This window comes from Stomoxys calcitrans, chromosome 2 (assembly GCF_963082655.1).
Source record: "Stomoxys calcitrans chromosome 2, idStoCalc2.1, whole genome shotgun sequence".
Lineage (NCBI taxonomy): Eukaryota > Metazoa > Arthropoda > Insecta > Diptera > Muscidae > Stomoxys > Stomoxys calcitrans.
This window is the reverse complement of record NC_081553.1, coordinates 215,990,419-216,011,560: the sequence shown is the minus strand read 5'-3', so window position 1 is coordinate 216,011,560 and position 21,142 is coordinate 215,990,419. Positions and strand designations below refer to the sequence as shown.

Below are 21,142 nucleotides of genomic sequence, written 5' to 3'. Positions count from 1 at the left end.
AATAAAAATTAAAAACAAAAAAAGAATTTTAAAAAAATTTAAAAAAAAAAATAAAAAAATTAAAAAAAAAATAAAAAAACTAAAAAAAAAATTAAAAAATAAAAAATTAAAAAAAAAAATTAAAAAAAAATTAAAAAAAAATTAAAAAAAAATTAAAAAAAAATAAAAAAATTAAAAAAATAATTAAAAAAAATAAAAAAAGTAAAAACAAAATAAAAATTTAAAAAAATTAATTAAAAAATAAAAATTTAAACAAAAATAATTAAAAAATAAAAATTAAAAAAAAAATAATTGAAAAATAAAAATTAAAAAAAAAATAAAAAATTAAAAACAAAAAAGAATTTTAAAAAAATTGGAAAAAAATAATAAAAACAACTTAAGTAAAATTTAAAAAAAAAAGTTTTTAAATCGGTAAAAGAAATTAAAAAAAAAAAATAAATTAAAAAAGGAAAAATAATTTTTTCTTATTCTTTTTTTTTAATTTTTGTTTTTAATTTTTTATTATTCTTTTTCAAATCCATAAAACAAAAACAAAAAAAATATAAAATAATAAAAGTGAAACAATAAATTAAAAATTGCCTAAAAAAATAATATTAAACCAAAAAAAACAAAATTAACATTAAAAAATAAAAAGAAAAAATAAAAGTATTTTTTTTATTTTAAAGATTATTTAAAAAAAGTGTTTGTTAAAAAATTCTTTAAAAATTAATACGTCAACCTATCTGCTCTAAATAGTCAATATATATTATATTTTATATATTAAATTTCATTTAAACTTTACAATAGAATCACGAAGGTCAAGGGTTAATGGGTTAAGCTCGTCTCCGAAAAATAATCTTAATGTTGGAAAAAATATGCTATGATATTTGAAAAAGGCGTTTCATAATAGGTGGTATTATTTTGGTATAAAAAACAATTTTTTGAGATGAATGATTGAAATTTTATTTCATTATTATTTAAAAAAAAGAAAATTAAATAAAATAAAAAAAATTAAAAAAAAAACGAAAAACCTTAAAAAAAATTAAAAAATAATTAAAAAAAAATAATAAAATTAAAAATAAAATAAAAAAACAAAAAAATAAATTTATAAATAAATAAATAAAACTAAAATTAAAAATAAATAAGAATAAAAGTTTTGAAATATGTTTAAAAAATACAAAAATTATTTATTAAATAAAATAAAAAAATATGTTTTAAATTTAAATAAAAAAAGATAAAAAGTAAAAAAAAAATAAAAAAATATAATAAAAATAAATAAATTAAGTAAAAAAAAAAATAAAAAGTTAACTAAAATAAAAAAATAAAATATATAAAAATAAAACAAAAAAAGTTTTTTAAAAAAAATTAATACATCAATATATATTGGGTTGCCCAAAAAGTAATTGCGGATTTTTCATATAGTTGGCGTTGACAAATTTTTTCACAGCTTGTGACTCTGTAATTGCATTCTTTCTTCTGTCAGTTATCAGCTTAGTTTTTAGCTTGCTTTAGAAAAAAAGTGTAAAAAAGTATTTTTGATTAAAGTTCGTTCTAAGCTTTATAAAAAATGCATTTACTTTCTTTTAAAAAATCCGCAATTACTTTTTGGGCAACCCAATATATAGTAAATATATGAAATTTCATCCAAATTGGAAAAAAGGAATCTCAATGGTCAGGCTTAAATAGGTTAAGCTTATCTCAAAAAAACTAAAATTTTAAAAAAGTTTCTCAATAGGAGGTGTTATTTCGGCATTAAACAATTTTTTGAGATGAATGATTCGATCTTTATTTCGTTATTAAGCCTGGCATTTTTTGGGGTATTTTGGTAGGGTTGGCCTCCTCCTAAAACTCGGCCGGGTTCCTATTCCATATTTTTGCTAAGTCTTTTACTTGTTTGTCTCAAACTTTCTTGATTGGTCTACTTTTCCAATCCGGTCATCCCTACAGACATTTTGTTCCCAAATTCAAATATCAAAATCGTGCTCTACTACTTTTTATTTGAGATCTCTTTCAAAGGAAATTAATGGATTTCCATGTCTACTGCGCACTCTACTTCCAAATAAGTTTTGTTTGTCAATACCATATTTCCTCATATAGCTGGGGTATGGTATGGAATGTTTCGACAGGCATTACAATCTAAATTATAAGATTTTAAATCTTGTACTAGTACGAGTAATTCCATATATAACAATCAAACAAAATGTAAAAAACAATTTGGATGTTATATTTGTATTTTTGTTCTAATAATCTTTTATTTGAGTTCCATTTGAGTCCATGAGTCTCATATAATCCACATCGGTTAACATATCCATGAGTCCCATAAAGTTCACATCGGTCAACATGTCCTCTCGGTTGGTATTGATATGGGACATCCCCTTCCAAATTTTTCCATAATTCCATGGAATTGAAATTTAAACAGAAATACATTTTTTTTGAAAATTCTTTATATAAATGAAATTTTGATAAAATTTTCTGATGAAAGAAAAGGTTGAACAAATTTTTGTCATTTATTTCTTTTGTTACGAATTTCCATGTATTTAAATCCCATTCGGCATATTTCTCAAAGGAAATTTAATATCGTATCTACTAGCCATTTTGACAGCCTGTTATTTAACATTTGTCCCAAACTAATATTTGTCCCAACGTTATTTGGTTTAAGAAGAACTGCTTTATTATAAAACTTTGTGTCGCATCGGTTGAACGATTGAAGTCTCCGCTATAAAATTTCCCCCTATTAACACAAAGTTGAGACAAATCTGCCGTTTCATATCTTTCGTGTGGATTGTGTCTCAGCTAACAGTGGTATTAACCTCTTAGCCTAGACAAACACACATGAGTTCCCAACACAATGACTTTCAAACTATATTAGAAAGATTTTCAGTTATGTATTTAAAACTATTTTTCTTTCTGTTATTTAACATGGCGTTTCCTCTGTTAAAACGAAATTTAACATTTATTTTTGTTCTTTTTATTGTTACAGCCGCACCCCAGGCTCCCGCCAACCATCACCAGCCGAAGAGACTCTCCCACGTCAACCAACACTGCTTGATCCCTCTCAGCATCCGGCCTTCCCTCCACATGCCTTCAATCATATGTTGGGAGCTGCCGGCATGGATCATCCTGGCAATTCATCGGCAGGCAATACTGGCGCCGGTGGTCCCGGTTCTCAGGGACAACAAATGAATTCTTCATTTCCGCATCATCAGATGCCACAAATGAATCAGCTACAACCTCCGGTCATGAATGGTGTGGGTGGTATGCAAATGGCACAGGTGAGTTGAGAGCAGAGATAGAAGAAAATCGAAATTAGGATTTTTTTTTTAATTTGTATTTCTCCCCTTTTAGAGTCCCATGATGAATCATCAAGGTCAAGGCCCAAATCAAATGGAATCTCCTGGTAATTTATTGCAGCAACAGCCTCCAAATTTTGATGTACAGGTAAGAGAGTAATAATTTTTCAAATAAATTTAAAATAAATGTAGTTTTAATATTGGCCAAGCCTCCCCTTTAATTTAATTGTCATAGAACGGCTTATCTCTGAGTTGTCAAATCTTGTTTAGGCTAGGTTAAGTTGGGTGGTGCGGATATTAATCCGCCCCTTGCCTTTATGGACATACACCTAGGCAAGTAATCGGCTTAAAATAGTAAAAAGTAACTACGCCACCACCACAACAGTTGCGGTGGTGGCCTCAGAGCGTAGGGTGTGGGTGCCTTGGCATCTGTAGTCGAGAGTAATGCTTCAAGCGCTCAACTAGTCGTCCGAATAATTAATGAGGAAGAGACGGATAAACCAATAGGAATCACAGTTCGTCCGCAGGCTTTAAGTAAAGGTGGTGTTTCTGACTCGGATTCAGACAGCGACGGTGTCAATGAAACAGTCATCGTAGCCTAATCGAGAGATGAGGGCATCGGGATGATGGTGAGAAATAGCTTTGCTAAGCTCACAATCAGACCGAGAAAGCGATCCGGGGCACCACGAAGGAGACAGAGGAGTATGTATCGGCAGCGCAATCGGGCGAAAGTTCAGGACGCTGGAAGGGACAGAACTGACATTCCAATCGGTAAATATGCCCAGCTGGTGGATTTTGGGGGGTGGGGAGGCCCCTCAAACACCAAGCTATAAATTTTTATATCAGATTTGTACTCTACTTTTAAATGCCTTTCATTTGACACCCATATTGCCCAAAGTGGTTAATGTGTCCTGTTGGTTGGTGTTTTTGGGGTTGGGGGACCCCCCGATACTGTGGGTGACATTTAAATGCCAAGTTCGTACTCTACTCTTAAATACCTTTCATTTGATACCCATATTGTCACATGTCCGTTCGGGTGGGTTTTGGGATGGGGCGTTCCCCCAGGTTATTTGACTTCCAAAATTTTATACCAATTTCGTGATTCCGTAATGTGGCAGGCAAAATTTCGTTAAAATTGGTGCCCTCATCTCCGAGATGTGGCGTTTTTAAAAATAGGGATACGGAGGGGGGCCCAAAATTTTGCATGAGATATTTTATTTGACGTTTCAATAATCTGATATAGCTCCCATATAAACTGATCTCTGATCTTGGCTTCTTTATCCGCTAGAGGGCGCAATTATTATCCGATTTGTCTAAAATTTTGCACGAAGTGTTTTGGTTTGATCATCAGCAACTCTGCCATGTATGGCTTAAATCAGTTCATAGCCTCATATAGCTCCCATATAACCCGATTTCGGATCTTGACTTCTTGAGCCGATAGAGGGCGCAATTATTATCCGATTTGGCTGAAATTTTGCATGAAGTGTTTTGTTCTAACTTCTAACAACTGCGCCGAATATGGGTTAAATCGGTTCATAACCTGATATAGCTCCCATATTAACCGATTGCGTTTCTTGACTTCTTGAGTCGATAGAGGGCGCAATTTTCAACCGATTTGGCTGAAATTTTGCACGAAGTGTTTTTTGTTATGACTTCCAACAACTCTGCTAAGTATGGCTTAAATCGGTTCATAACCTGATATAGCTCCCATATAAACCTATTTTTCAATGAAGTTTTTGGTTGCGACTTCGAATAACTGTGCTTAGTATGGTTCAAATCGGTCAATAACCTGATATAGGTGACATATAAGCCGATCTTGGATCTTAAATTTTTGAACCACTAGATGGCGTTATTCTTATCCAATTTGGCTGAAGTTTTGCATGAAGTGTTTGGTTATGACTTGCAATAATTGTGCTATGTATGGATCAAATCGGTCGATAATCTGATACAGCTGCCATATAAACCGATCTTGGATCTTGACTTCTTGAGCCACTAGAGGGCGCAATTCTTATCCGATTTGGCTGAATTTGTGTATGAAGTGTTTTATTAGGACTTCCAACAACTGTGCTATGTATGGATCAAATTGGTCGATAATCTGATATAGCTGCCATATAAACCGATCTTGGATATTGACTTCTTGAGCCACTAGGGGGCGCAATTCTTATCCGATTTCGCTGCAATTTTGCATGAAGTATTTGGTTGAGACTTCGAAGAACCGTATAAAGTATGGTTCAAATCGGTCAATAACCTGATATAGGTGCCATGTAAACCGATCTTGGATCTTGACTTCTTGAGCGACCAGAGGCGTAATTCTCATCCAACAGAAAAAATGTCCATATAAACCGATTTCGGATATTGACTTTTTGACCACTAGAGGGCGCAATTATAGTCCAATTTGACTGAAATTTTGCACAAAGTTTTTTGTGGCGACTTCGAACAACTGTGCTTAGTATGGTTCAAATCGTTCAATAACCTGATAGAGGTGGCATATAAACCGATCTTGGATCTTAACTTATTGAACCACTAGATGGCGTTATTCTTATCAAATTTGGTAAGGTGCCTCCTCTTTATAGCCAGTTATGGAGTGCCGTAGTGCGACACCTTTTTGGTGAGAAGTTTTTCATTTGTTTTTTAATCAAAAGTCCTGCGATTTTTAAATTCTCCGTCTTTTCTTCATTTCTTATTCCATTTTTGTTTTCCCTTTTTTCCCATACCCATACTCTATTGTTGGCTTAATTTATGTTCATGTCCAGCTAAGAGACTTTGGCTGCACATGAACATGCTTTGATTGAATTATTTATGGACCTTTTTTCACTTTAGGAATATATTAATGGCCAATTGATTTCCTTGTGGAATTATCAAGCACCACTCATGTAATGCAGTTTGTGGTAACATCGCATGCAAGCAAACACTTTTTAGCAGTCTACTCTGGTCAAGTGCAAACCCCGTAGGAGGGGAATGTTTTATTCAAGTTGGCAGTCTGGGATGTTGGTTGAACTTTTTTTTTGTTTAAGGATTTCACACCAATTTTAGGAGTACATATTCTTTGTTCCGCTTTTTTTTTCTTCTTCTTGTTGCATATGGTATAGGGTATTTAAAAGGATATGTGTTTGGGTTGCCTCGCAATCCTTTGGAATAAATTGGAGAATTTTTTTCTCAAAACTTTTTTTGTGATTGAGCTTTTGTAATGAAATGCAGTCAGTTTGAAAGTCTGTTCTGATTTGGGGTTTTTTTTTGGTAGTCATGTTGCCACTTACAACACACACAATGTGTGCCAAATTTTTGTCTATCGATCCTTGAAGGAGGAATTGTTATAGGCACCACTCGGCTCTAAAGATGTTAGTAACTCAGTCAACATTTTACCACCACATATGTAAAAAACAGGTTCATAAAGTTACCCACACCAACACCACCATAGACAGATTCATTGTCTATGTGTTTCCTGCCATCACTTACTTCAATATGTCGTCCTTGTTCGTGTGCCAAAACAAAAGCTCTCCCTTTCATGTGTTGAATGCCAAATGGGGAAGGAATGAACAAAAAAAATGACAACCGGCAATTGTGAAGCAAAAATGTATTCTCAATATCATCGATGCTGCAGTTATTTGCCAGTGTCCATGCATGAGGATTTGTGTGCAGAATTTTCAATATTTCTTTGGTTACCAACTCTATTTTGTCTAATATTTGGCCTAGCTAAACTTAACCAAACCAGCTGTGGGAATATTTGTTTCCAGTTTTTCCTTGAACTTCTATGGTTACCATGCCTAATTTGAAATTGAACGAAGCAGATGGTATCAACCGTTCCTTGATTTTGCTTAAGCTTAGAGCGTTTAGGACTTGTATTGGATTATGTTATTCGATGTTTTGTTTTGAGTGGACAACTTCCACAGCACCAAACAGAATTCTCACTTGGCTTATATGACGTTTGGTACTTATATGACAAACATGACGAGTAATATAATTTTTTTAATTTTTTTTGTAGTTATTGCGTCTTTGATGAACAAACTAATCTTGATATGCTTCTTAGAACTTCCAAGCGAATAATGAACAACTCTTTTAAAAAATATTCAATAAATATTCCAAAACACTTATTTGTTACTCGCCCAGGCGAGTAATACGCAACTCTTCTGGAGGAGCATTTTACTAATCTTCCAAAACACTCATTTGTTACTCCCCCAGACGATTCTTTCGCGATTCTAAGATCTTCCAAGACTCTTCTGACTTACTCTTTAGCAAATCATATTCGCAAAACACTCTTCCAGAAGAGGCGTCTTGATGACACAACTGCTAACGACTGGGGAATCGTCTACGACTCTTAGACGAGCTCGTCCGCGATCCTAACCTTCTTCTAGAAGATTCGCGGAAGATTGTTTGGCGGGAAACCGTGGTCCTATGTGTGCCTAAATGTTGTCAAAAGCCAATCCGATCTTCCCAGTATTGTTGTTGTAGCCATATTTGTATGTGAAGGTAGCGAACCACGTCAAGCTCCATAGCTAGACAAGACCGATCGTCGCGGGAACATTATGGCCATTGACGTCAATAACTCACTTTGTCATATAGAGTGTGACAGGCACTCAGGAGCCGTTACCGGCTGGATGTTGTGATTGTAGCCATATTTTCATGTGAAGGTGGTGATCCTTGTCATGCTCCTGTAGGTGAGCAAGATCACCGCGGGAACAGGTTGGCCATTGGTATTTCAAAGGCGCCAATAATTCGCATTGTCATATCGAGTAGCATAGGCACTCAGTATTTGTGCAAGAGCCGGTGCCGCCCGACCTCTTACTGAGACTCTCCGCTCTATACAGCTGATTATCCGCGACTGCTGTTGCAGCTACTCCATAGGGAGCATTCCACTATTCGCAACCTGTGGACGTTCCTGGTAGCTCGCAGTTAAGTTTCTTGTTACAGCAGTGAACACCAGACAGATCGGACCTCCATGTTCCGGCCTGTGTGGTGCTTACAGCTATCCCGAGCCGGGTGTCGGCTGGTTTTTCAATGAGTCTCTCCACTCGATACCGGTGATTATCCGGGACTGCAGTTGCAGCTACTGCGTATACAGAGTTTTCCACTAACTGCAATCTTTGGACGCGCCCGGTAGCTCTCAACTGAGTTTCTCGCGATGACGATAACCACTGCACAAATCGGAGCTTAGAGTTCTAACCCATGTGGTGCTCATAGTCATACCGTGCCGGGAATGTCTTGTCCTCTTTCCCACACATCTATTCTATATTAATGTGCTCATAGTCCTATGTATCCCGTCATGATACAGAAAGCCATATTGATCTGATCCATATTGGTCTGAGCTGGTGATCCAGAACTTTATTGATCTGATCCATATTGATCTGAGCTGATGATCCAGAACTTTACAGAGGATTTTTGCCGCCTTTTATGCCGTCTGATTGTCGCCGGCCATTAACCTAAATTCGCCTTATTCGTCGCCTTAAAAGACCTCGTATGTTCCAACCTTCTCTGTTTCTGGCTCTTAAAATCTCATTCTCCATAACATTCCAATGTCTCTGGAACCCAAACAGTGCGGATTATGTCATAAAATGGCCAAGTTATTGCACAGATGTACTCGTATCCACCCAACACTGCAGCAGATTACGCTCTTAGTGATGGTTCGGATTTCCGGTCTCTGAGATGCCTAGAACTACTATCCTCTCCTTTAGTTTTCACGATGCATAAACTACCAGATGGCAATATCCGTCAGTTCAGTCAGCCCAAGATTGTACCGCTAACAACAAAGTCCTGGACCTGATCTGAAGTGACGTCTAAGGTAATCGATTCAAATCCTCTTCGAAACCAGTCAGATTTCCCATCCTCGTCACGATTTTCTCGCTGGCAACAAAACCAGTGCGAGACTGATCCAAATTGTATCAGCTATCCGATTTGAAAATTACCAAATCAGTCAGATGGTGCTGGTGGATCAGCTATCGTTGATAAGGCAGCTGATGGCGCTGCTGGTGGTAGTGCGAGTGGTGCAGTGGTAGATGGCGCTGGCCTCCAACTCCTAAGAAGGGTGGGAAAATGGAAAGTAGGGTCAGGAGGATATACGTAGCCTTGGGAAAGGGAGATGGTGAGGAAGGGGTGACCGTTGGTGAGATGAAGGAGGTTACTGATGGGCAGATCAGATTGGTGTATGATGCTAATGTTGGTGTGGCTGTGGCCAAAAGGTTGGTGGAGCATTCTGGTATTTATGAGGGTATCCTCATGCTCGAGAAGTAGTGGTTGCGGGGGAGGTAAGGTGCATTTGAGGTGATGGCTGCTTGCGTCTACGCCGTCTTTAGAAAAAATTTCACTGAAATTTTGTCTTAGAAAAAATTGCGCTGAAATTTTGTCTTTAGAAAAAATTGCGCTGAAATTTTGTCTTTAGAAAAAATTTCACTAAAATTTTGTCTTTAGAAAAAATTTCACTGAATTTTTGTCTTTAAAAAAAATTTCACTGAAATTTTGTCTTTAAAAAAAATTTCACTGAAATTTTGTCTTTAGAACAAATTTCACGGAAATTTTGTCTTTAAAAAAATTTCACTGAAATTACGCTAAAAGAGAAAATTTCACTGAAATTACGCTAAAAGAGAAAATTTCACTGAAATTTTGTCTTTAGAAAAAATTTTACTGAAATTTCGCCTTTAAGAAAATTTCACTGAAATTTTGTCTTTAGAAAAAATTTTATTGAAATTTTGTCTTTAGAAAAAATTTCACTGAAATTTTGTCTTTAGAAAAAATTTCACTGAAATTTTGTCTTTAGAAAAAATTTAACTGAAATATTGTCTTTAGGAAAAATTTCACTAAAATTTTGTCTTTAGAAAAATTTCGCTGAAATGTTGTCTTTAGAAAAATTTCACTGAAATTTTGTCTTTAGAAAAATTTCACTGAAATTTTGTTTTTAGAAAAAATTTTACTGAAATTTTGTCTTTAGAAAAAATTTCACTGAAATTTTGTCTTTAGAAAAATTTCACTGAAATTTTGTCTATAAAAAAAAAAATCACTGAAATTACGTTAAAAGAAAAAATTTCACTCAAATTACGTTAAAAGAAAAAATTTCACTCAAATTACGTTAAAAGCGAAAATTTCACTGAAATTTTGTCTTTAGAAAAATTTCACTAAAATTTTGTCTTTAGAGAAAATTTCACTGAAATTTCGCCTTTAAGAAAATTTCACTGAAATTTTGTCTTTAGAAAAAATTTTATTGAAATTTTGTCTTTAGAAAAAATTTCACTGAAATTTTGTCTTTACAAAAAATTTCACTGAAATTTTGTCTTTAGAGAAAATTTCACTGAAATTTTGTCTTTAGAAAAAATTTCACTGAAATTTTGTCTTTAAAAAAAATTTCACTGAAATTTTGTCTTTAGAAAAAATTTCACTGAAATCTTGTCTCTAGAAAAAATTCACTAAAATTTTATCTTTAGTAAAATTTCACTGAAATTTTGTCTTTAGAAAAAATTTCACTAAAATTTTGTCTTTAGAAAAAAAATTTCACTGAAATTTTGTCTTTAGAAAAAATTTCACTGAAATTTTGTCTTTAGAAAATTTTTTACTGAAGTTTTGTCTTAAGTAAAAATTTCACTGAAATTTTGTCTTTAGAGAAAATTTCGCTGAAATTTTGTCTTTAGAGAAAATTTCGCTGAAATTTTGTCTTTAGAGAAAATTTCGCTGAAATTTTGTCTTTAGAGAAAATTTCGCTGAAATTTTGTCTTTAGAGAAAATTTCATTGAAATTTTGTCTTTAGAGAAAATTTCACTGAAATTTTGTCTTTAGAGAAAATTTCACTGAAATTTTGTCTTTAGAGAAAATTTCACTGAAATTTTGTCTTTAGAGAAAATTTCACTGAAATTTTGTCTTTAGAGAAAATTTCACTGAAATTTTGTCTTTAGAGAAAATTTCACTGAAATTTTGTCTTTAGAGAAAATTTCACTGAAATTTTGTCTTTAGAGAAAATTTCACTGAAATTTTGTCTTTAGAGAAAATTTCACTGAAATTTTGTCTTTAGAGAAAATTTCACTGAAATTTTGTCTTTAGAGAAAATTTCACTGAAATTTTGTCTTTAGAGAAAATTTCACTGAAATTTTGTCTTTAGAGAAAATTTCACTGAAATTTTGTCTTTAGAGAAAATTTCACTGAAATTTTGTCTTTAGAGAAAATTTCACTGAAATTTTGTCTTTAGAGAAAATTTCACTAAAATTTTGTCTTTAGAGAAAATTTCACTAAAATTTTGTCTTTAGAGAAAATTTCACTAAAATTTTGTCTTTAGAGAAAATTTCACTGAAATTTTGTCTTTAGAGAAAATTTCACTGAAATTTTGTCTTTAGAGAAAATTTCACTGAAATTTTGTCTTTAGAGAAAATTTCACTGAAATTTTGTCTTTAGAGAAAATTTCACTAAAATTTTGCCTTTAGAGAAAATTTCACTAAAATTTTGCCTTTAGAGAAAATTTTACTAAAATTTTGTCATTGAAATTTCGTCTTTAGAAAAAATTTTACTGAAATTTCGCCTTCAAAAAAATTTCCCTGATATTTCGCCTTCAGAAAAAATTTTCCTGAAATTTCGCCTTCAGAAATAATTTCCCTGAAATTTTGCCTTCAGAAAAAATTTCACTGAAATTTTGTCTTTACCAAAATTTCACTGAAATTTTGTCTTTAGAAAAATTTCACTGAAATTTTGTCTTTAGAAAAATTTTACTGAAATTTTGTCTTTAGAAAAATTTCACTGAAATTTTGTCTTTAGAGTAAATTTCACTGAAATTTCGCCTTTAAAAAAATTTCACTGAAATTTCGCCTTAAGGAAATTTCACTGAAATTTTGTCTTTAGAAAAAATTTCACTGAAATTTTGTCTTTAGAAAAAATTTCACTGAAATTTCGCCCAATGAGAAAATTTCACTGAAATTTTGTCTTTAGAAAAAATTTCACTGAAATTTTGTCTTTAGAGAAAATGTCACTGAAATTTTATCTTTAGAAAAAATTTCACTGAATTTTCGCGTAAAGAGAAAATTTCACTGAAAGTCTGTTTTTAAAGAAAATCTCATTAAAAACATTTATTTTCATTTTGCCTTTAGGTGATGTTTCTATTTTGTTTAGAACAATTTTGCTTGTTAGTCTCTTCTGTATTTTACCACAAACATCATACAATTTGAAAATTTCTATCAAACCAATTTTCAGTATTTATCAAAATTTCTTATCGGAAGACACAAAAAATTCTAGAAAAATAACTAAAAATGAAAATTCTTCGTCAAATTCCTGCAAAAATTCATCGATTTTTCCAATGGTACTATCCCCATATTATGGTTTCGTCTCTTGTCATTGCTATGCTAACAAAATGTCTACAAATAAATGAGAGGGAAAATTCTCACAATATAAATTTTTGGATAAATCTCTATCAAAAATTCAACAATAATCCGAACAATCTAAAATTCTGGTTAAGTTTGGCTTTTTTACTATTTCAACTACTGCTGGTGTGGTGGATGTTCATTTGCTGGTGTCGTCCTTTGAGAATTTTTTCGCATGGCTTATCCCAACTGGAAGTCAAGAGGCTTTATACCAAATTTATACTTTTTCGCCTCGTCACTGAACTCAGTGATATTGAAGACAAATATTTGCGTTGCCACACATCGGAGAAAAATTTTCAATTGCAGTCCTTCATAGCAGCGCATGATGAAATGACCAGGGCTATATGGAAGTTTCGTAAGGATGTTAGACAAGTTCTAGCCCCAAATGAACAGGAGATTGCCTTGCCCATTGAAAATGTCTATGGCTTAGCGGAAAACGAAAAGAAGGCTTTAGAACATTCAAAATTTTATAAAATGCCTACAACAGCTATAAGAAATCTTATTCAAAAAATAATGAATCCTTAAGATATAGAAAATGTTAATTTGAAGTTTAAATTGCCACTTTTTTGACCTATTATTTTGTTAAAAAAAATCAAAAGTTTTATTTTAACTTGAAATCCCATTGACCTGAATATTTAAATTTAAAATTGGCTGCCGCATATCCGTCTGGTGGCTGGAGCCCACCATCACCAGCACTTCTCACCACAATACAGTCAACTCCTATTGCCAAGCGCTAGTTTTTATGGCTCTCTATGGAAATAATGTCATTGCAATGCTGCCTGCAAGGGGAGAAGAGCAGTTTTCTGTGCCATTGAAGCTGGTTGGTGGCGCTTGGTTGGTTGCATTGCGGCCTTTCTATGCGCCATGAATGCAATGCTCAACTATGGAGTTGCATTTGTTGGCCCATTTGTTCATATGCAATTGCTGTAAATGCCCCAATCAATTGCTGCTGGGGGTAAAACAGCACAATTTATAGCCTACTACTCTGCCATGAGGAGTTAATGCCTAGCAGCAGACTTTTTCAGTTTCCAGCAAATGGGATAAACTATGCAAAACTGATACGAGAGCGAAAAAGTGGGTGAAAAAAAAACCAAAAAAAATGGGTAAATCGGATTTATTAGCCTCCAATTGCTTTTCAATTCAAGTTGGGGGGGAAAAAAAACAACCAAAGAGTTTGTGAGGCGTCTGGCTGTAGGCTATTGGAAATGGGCAAGTGTTTTGGCCTAAATGAAGGCTATAAACAATAACGAATAGCGGTTTCACAGATCTTTAACATCAGTCATTACATTTAGTATTTTTTCAATGAAAACGATTAAGGCGGCGCCTTAATGTAGGCAACGAATGCAGGGAAATGCTGTACTGATATTTTACTCCCTAATATAGGCAACTAATAACAACCTACTTGCGTTAGAAGACATTAAGCTTTAAAAAAAACTTTAATAAGGTAGGCAAACATTTTTGTTATATAAAAAATTAATTTAAACAAGTCGCCAGAAACGAAGTTTGGTCACCTTCTGCCATTGATTCTGCTATAAATTTTTATAGAGATTAGTATGAAGAAATCAAAACGGGTAATAATTGATGATTTATTATTTTTTTGTTTTCGTATTAAATTTTTTATTTCTGAGTTAATTTTTATTTTATTATACCCTCCACTATAGGATGGGGGTATACTAATTTCGTCATTCTGTTTGTAACACATTAAAATATGCGTCTGAGACCCCATAAAGTCGATCTAGCCATGTCCGTCCGTCCGTCCATCCATCTGTCTGTCGAAAGCACGCTAACTTTCGAAGGAGTAAAGCTAGCCGCTTGAAATTTTGCACAAATATTTCTTATTAGTGTAGGTAGGTTGGTATTGTAAATGGGCCATATCGGTCCATGTTTTGATATAGCTGCCATATAAACCGATCTTGGGTCTTGACTTCTTGAGCCTTTAGAGGGCGCAACTCTTATCCGATTGGAATGAAATTTTGCACGACCAATTTTGTTATGACATCCAAAAACTGTGCCAAGTATGATCCAAATCAGTCCATAACCTTACATAGCTGCCATATAAACCGATCTTGGGTCTTGACTTCTTGAGCCTCTAGAGGGCGCAATTATTATCCGATTGGAATGAAATTTTGCACGACCTGTTTTTTTATGATATCCAACAACTGTGCCAAGTATGGTTCAAATCGGTTTATGTTTTGATATAGCTGCCATATAAACCGATCTGGGATCTTGACTTCTTCAGTCTCCAGAGGTCGCACTGCTCATCCAATTTGACTGAAATTTTGCATGAGGTGTTTTGGTATCACTTCCAACAACTGCGCTAAGTATGGTTCAAATCGGTCCATGTTTTGATATAGCTGCCATATAAACCGATCTTGGATCTTGACTTCTTCAGTCTCCAGAGGGCGCACTTCTCATCCAATTTGACTGAAATTTTGCATGAGGTGTTTTGTTATGACTTCCACTAGCTGTACTAAGTTAGGCGCAAATCGGTACATAACCTGATATAGCTGCCATATAAACCGATCCTGGATCTTGACTTCTTGAGCCTCTAGAGGGCGCAATTCTCATCCGATTTGGCAGAGATTTAGTACAACGGCTTCTTTCATGACCTTCAACATGTGTGTCTAATATGATCTGAATCGATCAATGGCTTGATACAGCTCCCATATAAACCGATCTCTCGATATTGCTTTTTGAGCCCCTAAAAGGCGCAATCCTTATCCGAATGAAATGAAATAATACACAATGACATTGTAGAAGTCATTGTGTAATATTTCATTTCATTCGGATAAGGGTTGCGCCTTTTAGGGGTTCAGCATTCATTTATGGTCCGAATCGGACTATAACTTGTTGTTTTAATTTCAATTTTATTTTTTTGTTTTAGTTTTCATTTTATTTTTTTTGGTGGTTTTTATTGCCGGAAAGCCCCTTTTGATGCATTTTTAGTTTAGGACGTCTTTACTTTCGAATATCTTCATTTTCTTTTTTTTTTTGGACTTTGTTTTGAGCATAACATTAGGTTAGGTTAGGTTTAGGTAACAGTCTGCCATTAAACTCACTTGGACGTTCTCGTCCATTGTGATACCTTCAGTCTGTCAGCATGTTTTCCGATTAGACAGTGACCTATCATGACGAACACAATGACTGAGACGTCTGTTCCAGCCAATGACATCAAAGCAGTAGACCTCTTCAAGTCTAGATTAGGCCACATAGTTTTACAATGCTCACAGCGCCCCCTCTTTGTGACCATTTATCATTCGTTGCCCTTCGGGCCTGGTCCTGAAAACTTAGCTTACATGTCGCTGGAGGCATACCCACAGATTCCAGTATCTCTGGGATGTGTAAGGTAGTTTCTAGTCTCGCAACCTCGTCTGCTTTTGAATTCCCTGGGATATCTCTGTGGCCCGGCACCCAGAACAGTTGAATTTTGAACTGTTCAGCCATCTCGTTGAGAGATCTGCGACAGTCGAGGGCGGTTTTTGTGTTCAGAAATACGTTCTCCAGAGAGTTAATGGCTGCCCGGCTGTCTGAGAAGATATTTATGCTATTCGTCGAAATGACATGTCTTGGCCATTCTACCACTTCCTTAATTGCAAGAATCTCCGCTTGATACACACAGCAGTGTGTAGAGGTTAACCGCTTCGATATAACCAGTTGTAGATCTTTAGAGTACACCCCAAAGCCCACCTGGTCGTTTAGTTTGCAACCATCCGTATAGAAGTCTATATAACTTCTGTTACCAGGGATATCGTAGTTCCAATCGGTTCTATTAGGAATAGTGGTACAGTAATTTTTATCAAAAAGCGGCTAAGGTAGGGTGTAATCCACACTGTCTGGAACATCGGATATTGTATCAAGTATAACACAGTGTCCGTAGCCGCTACATGACCAATGAGAAAGCTTCCTTAACCTCACGGCTGTGGCCGCTGGAATTTGGGTAGCCACAATATCCGGAGGAATAAGATGTAGCACTAAATTCTGTGCATCAGATGGTGTCCTCTTCAGTGCGGTTGTGATGCACAAACAAGCCATCCTTTGGATCCGGTTAAGTATTACGCAGTAGGTGGATCTTTGAAGAGCCGTCCACCAGACCACTACACCATATAGCATAATAGGTCTGACAGTAATAGGACTGAGCAGTAGTTGGACTTTTGAAGCGCCGTCCACCAGACCACTACACCATATAGCATTATAGGTCTGATAACTGCAGTATATACCCAAAGCATGACACGAGGTCTAAATCCCCAACTTTTGCCAACGGCTCTCTTGCAGGTGTATAGGGCAAGAGTGGCTTTTCTTGCTATTTCCAAAATGTTAGATTTTAAGTTTAGTTTCCTGTCCAGCAAAACACCCAGGTATTTTCTGGAACATTTTCTCCACCCAAGGAGACAGGTTCCACTGTAGGCAACTTGTATCTCCTGCTGAAAAGAATTACTTCCGTCTTGCACGGATTTATACACAGACCACTTTCGGTAGCCCACTTTGCTGTTGCACATAGAGCTTCCTGAATTATATCTCTGCTGGGAAACTTTCCCCTAACCGCAATTGCCACGTCATCAGCATACGCGATGACTTTTACGCCTTTTGCTTCCAGAGACAATAATATATTGTTAGTGGCTATATTCCAAAGTAGAGGAGACAGTACACCTTCTTCAGGTGTTCCTCTGCTGACCCATATTTTTAGATCCACAGATCGCAAGCCTGCCGCAATGCATCTTTTTATACCCTACACCACTACTGTGGTACAGGGTATTATAACTTTGTGAATTAGTTTGTAACACCCAAAAGGAAGAGAGATAGACCCATTGATAAGTATACCGATCGATCCAGAAACTCTGTCTCATTCGATTTAGCTATGTCCGTCTGTCTGTCCGTCCGTCCGTCTGTCTGTCCATGTTAATTTGTGTACAAACTACAGATCGCAATTGTCATCCGATCGTCTTCAAATTTGGTGCAGGCATGTTTTTCGGCCTAGAGACGAAGCCTATTGAAATTGGAAAAAATCGGATCAGATTTGGATATAGCTCCCATATATATGTTTATCCGATTTGCAGTAATAATGCAATAAAAAGGTCATTTGTTAACCGATTCTCTCGAAATTTGGTAGGAAGGATTTTTTTATGACTCTCGGTATTCCTGGTGAATTTCATATAAATCGGTTCAGATTTTGATATAGCTCTCATATATATATGTAGCCCGATTTTCACTCCTAGAGCCATTGCAAGCGCATTTATTGACCAATCTTTCCAAAATTTTGTACAACGCCTTCCTCAAGGGCTACCACAATATATGAGAAGTTTACTTGAAATCGGTTCAGATTTGGATATAGCTCTCATATATATATTCCTCCGATTTGCAGTAATAATGCAATAAAAAGGTCATTTGTTAACCGATTCTCTCGAAATTTGGTAGGAAGGATTTTCTTATGACTATCGACATTTTTGGTGAATTTCATAAAATTGGTTCAGATTAAGATATAGCTCTCTCATATATATATATCCCGATTTTCACTCCTAGAGCCATTGCAAGCGCATTTTTTGACCTATTTTTCCAAAATTTTTTACAACGCCTTCCTCAAAGACTACCACATTATCTGAGAAGTTTGCTTGAAATCGGTTCAGATTTAGATATAGCTCCCATATATATGTTCGTCCGATTTGCAGTAATAATGCAATAAAAAGGTCATTTGTTAACCGATTCTCTCGAAAATTGCTAGGAAGGATTTTCTAATGACTATCGACATTGTTGGTGAATTTCATAGAAATCGGTTCAGATTTAGATATAGCTCTCATATATATATATAGCCCGATTTTCTTTCCTAGAGCCATTACAAGCGCATTTATTGACTAATCTTCCCAAAATTTTGTACAACACCTTCCCCAACGACTACCACAATATATGAGAAGTTTGCTTGAAATCGGTTCAGATTTAGATATAGATCCCATATATATGTTCGCCCGATTTGCAGAAATAATGCAATAAAAAAGTCATTTATTAACCGATTCTCTTGAAATTTGGTGGGAAGAATTTTCTTATGATTAGATATAGCTCTCGTATATATATATAGCCCGATTTTCACTCCTAGAGCCATTGCAAGCCCATTTTTCTACAAATCTTTCCAAGATTTTGTACAAGGCCTTGCTCGACGACTACCACAATATATGACAAGTTTGTTTGAAATCGGTTCAGATTTGGATATAGCTCCCATATATATGTTCGTCCGATTTTCAGTAATAATGCAATAAAAAGGTCATTTGTTAACCGTTTCTCTCGAAATTTGGTAGGAAGGATTTTCTTATGACTATCGAAATTATTGGTGAATTTCATAGAAATCGGTTCAGATTTTGATATAGCTCCCATATATATGTTCGTCCGATTTGCAGTAATACATCAATAAAATGGTCATTTGTTAACCGATTCTCTCGCAATTTGGCAGGAAGTATTTTCTCATGACTCTCGATATTAATGGTGAATATCGTAGAAATCGGTTCAGATTTGGATATAGCTCTCATATATATGTTCGTCCGATTTGCAGTAATAATGCAATAAAAAGGTAATTTGTTAACCGATTCTCTCGAAATTTGGTAGGAAGGATTTTCTTATGACTACCGACATTATTGACGAATTTCATGGAAATCGGTTCAGATTAAGATATAGCTCTCTTATATATATAAAGCCCGATTTTCACTCCTAGAGCCATTGCAAGCGCATTTATTGATCAATCTTCCCAAAATTTTGTACAACGCCTTCCTCAACGACTACCACATTATCTGAGAAGTTTGCTTGAAATCGGTTCAGATTTAGATATAGCTCCCATATATATGTTTGTCAGATTTTGGGCAATTTCCAATAATGTTGTCATTTGTCAAGCGTAGTTATTAAAGTTGGAACATATTTGCTCGCCGAGTTCGATCAAAATCGGTTCAGAATTGGATATAGCTCCCACATTGTATTTATAGGATAGGTGTAGGGTATTATACAGTCGGCACCGCCCTATTTTTGCCCTTCCTTACTGGTTTTATACGCAAGTTATTAATAAACTTTCTTGCGGTAGAGTTGATGGTTAGAAACTCCAACTTCTTCATGATTGACGTCGATTTTACATTATTGAAAGCACCTTCAATGTCAAGAAATGCCCTCATTGACAGCGAGAGAACCCTCATTGACAGCGAGAGAACCCTCTATGTAGCTGACTAGATCGTGAAGGGCTGTTTCAGTGGATTTGCCTTTACCATATGCATGCTGATGCCGCGACAGGCGATCTCTAGAGATCTCTAAGCTATGTTTCTATCAACCTCTCAAGATTCTTCAGCGCATAAAGGATGACAGGCTAATAGGACGAAAATCTTTCGCCTTTGTGTGTTAGGAATGAAAATGACCTTTGTGTCCCTCCATCCCACAGGTATATATGACATTCTGATACAAGCAGAGTATATCTCCCTAAGCCAGGGAACCAGTCTATCAGACACAGCTTGTAATTCAACCGGTGATACATCATCAGGGCCTGGCGACTTAGCATAACAATACTTCTGGCCCATTTTAAATTTTGGGCGATTTTGCCTTTGGCAAATTTTACCTTCGGCTTAGCATGAATTTCTAGTTTTTGATTTAAAAAAATTAATTGCTGTTAATTATGGAAATTTTAATTATATTCCCTGACATAAGCTACCGACTATAAAAGCTAATCAGAATTAAAATCCCTTGGTTTCATTTTTTTCAATCCCTTTGCAATATCCACTTCATGCGCTTGTCTCAGTGTGTGCGTGCGTGTGTGTGTGTGTGAAGGTGACAGTGGTAGAATTTAATTGTGCTTTCTGGCCAAAACATCACGTTTTATTTGTTTGCATTAATTTGGCATTTATGTATTGATTTTTTTTATTGTTGCATATATGTTTATGAAATAAATACAGAGCATATTTTTTTTATTGTACCATATTTTTGCCACAGATATGAGTGTAAATAATTGTTGTTCCCTGGGGGCTTTAAATTGGTTGGTATTTTTCTCTGTTAAATAAATAATTTTGATTTGTATGTTGCAGCAAAATATTTTAATTAAATATTTGAAATGTTTTTTTTATTTTTCTTTTTTCCAATCCAATGTATTGCAAATAATTGTGGTTATGAAATTTCTTTTAAGGGGAAGTAAAAACCTACACAGAACAAGTTTTTGTCAGAAATTTATAGAATTGTTAAACTGTATTTAGAGAAAAAAACGAGTAAAAGCGAGCTAATTTCGGCCAGGCCGAATCTGCGAAAAATTTATACAAACTAAATTTAGCCAAAATTTTATTCTACATACCAGATCTGCAAAAATTAAAGCTTCTAGGAACCGAACAAGAGTAATCGAGAGACCGGTTTATATGGGAGCTATATCAAGTTATGGACCGATATGAACTGTATTTGGAACAGTTGTTGGAAGTCATAAGAGAACACCATGTGCAAAATTTTAGCCAAATTGGACGAAATTTGTGGCTGCCAAGGGCTCAAGAAGCCAAATCGGGAGATCAAGTTATATGGGAGCTATATCGGGTTATAGACCGATTTAGACCG

At 34.9% G+C, this 21,142-nt stretch overlaps 2 protein-coding genes across 4 annotated transcripts in view; both read left to right on the top strand.

Moving 5' to 3' along the window:
* The window catches only part of LOC106081092 (maternal protein pumilio), an 809,199-nt gene that overhangs the window by 133,952 nt on the left and 654,105 nt on the right, over positions 1 to 21,142 (top strand). For all 3 annotated transcript variants that reach the window (XM_059362138.1, XM_013242815.2, XM_013242816.2), the window contains 2 exons: positions 2,960 to 3,251; positions 3,325 to 3,417. In XM_059362138.1, coding sequence (XP_059218121.1) covers positions 2,960 to 3,251; positions 3,325 to 3,417 — 385 coding nt within the window. The remainder of the gene's footprint in view (positions 1 to 2,959; positions 3,252 to 3,324; positions 3,418 to 21,142) is intronic.
* On the top strand, positions 12,420 to 13,134 carry LOC106081093 (uncharacterized). The gene has a single exon (XM_013242821.2). The coding sequence runs from the start codon at positions 12,482 to 12,484 to the stop codon at positions 13,115 to 13,117; it is 636 nt and encodes a 211-aa protein (XP_013098275.1). The 5' UTR covers positions 12,420 to 12,481; the 3' UTR covers positions 13,118 to 13,134.